Raw genomic sequence first — 4,699 nt, forward strand, 5'->3', positions numbered from 1 at the left:
TCCAATCTCCAATCTCGTGGGGGAGGCGTGTCAGGGGGGGGATCGACGTCCTTCCAAGGGGATGCTCTTTTCCTTTCACACCTTCAAGCGGATCTCCACCCTCTTTTCGCGCCATTTTGCAATCTCCAGTCGGCCACACGGTTCTCGAGGCGCCTTTGGCGTGAAGTCAACATCTCCGTCTCCGGCCTGAGATCTCGAGGTGCCGATGGCGGCAGCTCAAGATCTCTATCTTCAGTTAAAATTTCTGAGTTTTGTGAGAGATGCTGTGTGTGGAAGATCTCTGATCGGCATCTACGATCTCCACTCAACAAATCTACTGGTGTATGGCGCGAGACGGATCTCCTCGAGCGTCCGTCTCGAGTCTGGCCGGAGACTCGAGACGGACGCTCGAGGAGGTCCGTGGGGAGGTCGAGGAGGCGGGCGGGCGGCGGCGTGTCTGGCGAGGGAGCGGCGGCGGAGGAGGCGGTGGCGAGGCGGCGCGAGCGGCGCCGCGGCGGGGCAGACATCGCGAGAAAAAGAATTTAAACATGAATCTATGTGTTTTTGTGTGTGTGTGGACGCGAGAATAGCTCCGCCGTTCATGGAGGCAACCGATGCGAGTCGACTGGTGTGTGCGTCGTCGTGGCACTGGGTTTCGTATCAAGAATACTCACTCACAACAACTCTATCTCACAGCAGACAGGCTCGAACAGGTGCGAACTGGCGCGTGCTAGCACTATCACAGGCACACCACCGGAGCCGCCTAAGCCTTAGCGGCTAAGCGACTCCGTTATAAGAACGGCAATGCACTTAGCTCCGTGCACAAATGCCGCTCTCCCCGCACGCTAGCTCGTTCACCGTCTGCCACGCCACGGCGGCGTGGAGAACGACAGACAAGCGCTGCATCTGCAGCCCGTGCCAGTTCTTGGTGGTCCATGTGACCTGCAGCATCCCAGTGACCTATTGTAATCGAGGATGCCCCAGCCAATGCCATCGTAACAGCAATCAGGATCGATATACTGCTCTTCGTCGGTTCCGATACTCATGGATCGGGATGCTTGTCTCCGCAGTTAATACACGTGCAGGTTCGTGCAGCCTTTGCGGAGGTGCCGCACCGGCCTCCGAGTTCACGGTGCTCACGCGTCTGCATGCAAGACTTTCTTCGCCGTAGCGTGCGAGCCGACGACGTGCGGCGGAGCGTTTTGTGAGTGATAAAAGAAAAATAACTTGCGTGTGTGACGTGGAATTCACGCAGCGAGGCGGCTGCGCCCCGGGTCCGGCCCAGCCTGGCGAAGCCGCAAAATCCGGCAACCCCGCAGCCGCTGGCGCAAACTTGCGGAGTGTGTCGCTCGGAAAAGAAAGAAAGAAGAAAACAGACAACCCAAGGGAGGGATGGGAGAGTGTGTCGCTCGTACCGCTACGACCGAAAGTTCGTTTTACTTACTCTCGTGAGCTGTGAACAGACGCACTTGCCTTCGGGGGCAAGTATCCGCTAGGTTGGGCGTGCTTTCACAGCCTCACGCGAGTACGTTTTACTTGTTGCCGCCGCGCCGCGCACTTGTCTGGTTGGCTCGATTGCGAACCCCTGGGCCGAGGCACAGCTTGTGCGACTCGCCACTCTCGCCATTCTAGTTGTGGAGGCAAAGCGTTTGGCTGGTTGTGCCCAGCTCCGCGTTCTTGCTGCTCGCGGGCGTCCACATGAAGCCGATGATGGCAAGCCAGGGCACTCTCGTGCTGCATGGTGGGTCGGGTGCCCAGAGGTGCGTCCACGACCCCAGTATTAGGGCGATCGATGGTGTGCCCATCGCGGCGCAGTGCTGTGACGGAGCAGTCTGCAGGCGCCGGACAAGCCCCAGCAACAGCGACTGCATTGCCGGCCTATATGGGACCGGCTCTTTTCGTCGGACCACGTGGGCTGACGCGGCGCAAGAGTGCAGGTCGCGGGAGCTCACGCTCTGCGACAGCAGCTGCAGAAACACCGGCTGCAACTACAACGCCGTCTGGGTCTGGACAAGTCTCGCGTGCCCGCTGCCGCTGCCGCTGCCACCACCGCCAATATCACAATCTTCGTCACCGCCGACGCCAACAGCACTTTCACCCCCGCCACCAGCGCTTCAAGCGCAACCACTTGTGTTTCCCGCCCAGGGCACTCTCGTGCTGCATGGTGGGTCGGGTGCCCAGAGGTGCGTCCACGACCCCAGTATTAGGGCGATCGATGGTGTGCCCATCGCGGCGCAGTGCTGTGACGGAGCAGTCTGCAGGCGCCGGACAAGCCCCAGCAACAGCGACTGCATTGCCGGCCTATATGGGACCGGCTCTTTTCGTCGGACCACGTGGGCTGACGCGGCGCAAGAGTGCAGGTCGCAGGAGCTCACGCTCTGCGACAGCAGCTGCAGAGACACCGGCTGCAACTACAACGCCGTCTGGGTCTGGACATAGCAATAAATAAATAAATACAACGGACACGCCAAACGAGGGGTGGGAGAAGGACAGGGTCCCCACCTGCACAAGCAGGATCTTGTAGGACGATCAGGGACACAGGGGAACGGGAGCGGGGAGCGCATCGCGACATGCGCTAGCCTGTGTGCTGTGAGAGAGAGTTGTTTTCTTTAAATTCTTTTTGCTGCTTTGTCTCACGCGCCGCGGAGAGGTGCACCTGCAATGAGCGCCCAACGTTGCACGGACTTTGCCGAGCTGACGCGGTGGACCGAGGCCGAGCTGCGCGACGAGATCAATGAGCGCCACGGGATGGTTCGAGTAAACCAAACGCACGGCATGCTCGTCAATTGCCTCTGCAACATCCGGCATGCGCAGCGGGCCAGCGAGTTGCGCCGACAGGAGTCGCATCTTGCGATTGCCTTTGCCAGCCTGCCCCTCGATCTCACCATGCGTTCCTTCCATAGCGGGCTGTCGCTAGCGCGCAAGGCGGCGGAGAAGGGCTGCCTCCGCGGTACGACGACACGCTCGTTAAGACGAGATCATGTGAAATCCGCACCCGCCTCGCCAACTAGTCGCCCCTAACCAACTTCCTTCCTCCTCGTAGACGAGTGCTCTAACTGCTGCTCGCTGCTGAAGACCAAGAAGCTGTACTGCAACACAGAGTGCGCTCCCGCCGAGTGCTAAGTGCTGCAGAGGAGGAGGGGAGCGAGTGACCTCAACCCCTTGCCACAGTTGCCAAAGAGAGTTTGAACTGCGATCCGCCGACGATAACGGCCGGTCGCTGCGGGCGCGGACGCTCAAGCAAAGCGGCTACAAGTGCAGTAATTGCGACATCAAGGTTGCTGGAAGCCAGGTCCTCGGCCCTTGCGCATGCGCCATGCTGCGGCTTCTGCTCACCCTCCTCCTGCAACCAGGGGCTCATCTCAAAGGCGAACAAGCACGTTGAGTCCACCCTCGCGCCGAGTGCGAGCCTGGCTGACTACAAGGCAGCCTACACCTCCTACTTCAAGAGCAGCCCGGATTTTAAGGTCGCGCGGCTAGCCCCCTTCGTCCGCCTGCACAAGGAGAAAATGCGCATACAGAGGGGCTCGCTTCTGCATGTGAGAGCGTGCGGCCCTGAAGCCTAAAGCGGGGCGCCTCCTTCAGTACTCTCCACTTTGATCAGGCGGACCACATCCTCGCGGTTCGCTTTGGGGGCGGCTGCGCTGGGCTCGACAACATGCAGAGCCTGTGCGCGTTCTGTCACAAGAACAAGTCGGCGGCTGAGGCGGTGGAGGCGGCGCGTAGGCGCCGAATGGGAGGTGCGCCGCAGCCTCCACAGCCGCCGCCGCTGCCGCCGCCACTGCCGCAGTCGCAGCTGCTGCAGCCACAGCAGCAGTCGCCTCCGGCGCCGCAGCCCGTCCCCACCACACTAGGAGTGGCGGCGCAGGAGCAGCCCACCCCAGTCGCGCCCGAGCCGCGCCAGTGCATGTTCTGCACGCGCACGTGCGCGCCCGGCACACAGCCACGAAATGGCAAGCGCTGGAGGACATGTTGCCAGCTTTGTGGTGTGTCAAAGGAACACGGGTACATGGGTGCACACACTTTGGCGTGCGATCACAGGGCGAACTAGAAACGCGTATTTTGCTGGTCTACCGGGTCCGGCATTTATTTTATTTCGAGGAACCCCCACGGGTCGGTGGTGCCCCTTATAGCCCTAGGAGCACCCCGGTGTTCGATTTCCGTCAAAACCGAGGAACCTCTTAGCGTCATCGCCATGGTGCTGCAAGCAGCGCCGGGCAACGACGGCTTACCGCCTCTGGCCTAACGTAAGGTAAGGTAAGGTAAGGTAAATTTCTCCACACACACGAGGTGGTGGGGCAAGGAGGGGCAACCCTCGCATCTCCACGTCTAACGACAGGAGCCCCACGGCATTTAAAGTGCAAGGCCCGGTGCGCGTGGGTGAGCGGTGTGTGTGTGTGTGTGTGTGTGTGTGTGTGTGTGTGTGTGTGTGTGTGTGTGTGTGTGCGTGTGACTGTGTCTGTGCGTCTGTGGGGGATACTCCGAGCTGCCCTTGTGGTCAGAGACGCACCCCACCAGCGATGAGCTCTCATGACTGCTTGCCACGCGGCACTAGCTCCGAACTGTCCAGCTCCGAGCGCCTGACCTCTCTCCGGCGGACATAGACCAAGTGTGCACTCCGACACCCCACAAGCAGAGACCGCATGCTCCCAGTACTTCACCCTGGCGGTGAACGATGGAGGCTACCATCAGGGAGGCCCTCTACTCTACGAACTTGAAC

At 60.6% G+C, this 4,699-nt stretch overlaps 1 protein-coding gene across 1 annotated transcript; it reads left to right on the forward strand.

Moving 5' to 3' along the window:
- Positions 1–2,640: 2,640 nt before the first annotated feature.
- Positions 2,641–4,225, forward strand: EMIHUDRAFT_228707 (hypothetical protein; the record flags this gene model as incomplete). The annotated part of the gene is made up of 6 exons (XM_005786871.1): positions 2,641–2,929; positions 3,023–3,080; positions 3,151–3,256; positions 3,333–3,518; positions 3,584–3,701; positions 4,119–4,225. 6 exons carry the CDS (start codon positions 2,641–2,643, stop codon positions 4,223–4,225), a joined length of 864 nt encoding a protein of 287 aa, XP_005786928.1.
- Positions 4,226–4,699: the final 474 nt, after the last annotated feature.

Source organism: Emiliania huxleyi (assembly GCF_000372725.1).
Source record: "Emiliania huxleyi CCMP1516 chromosome Unknown EMIHUscaffold_149, whole genome shotgun sequence".
NCBI classification, from domain to species: Eukaryota; Haptophyta; order Isochrysidales; family Noelaerhabdaceae; genus Emiliania; species Emiliania huxleyi.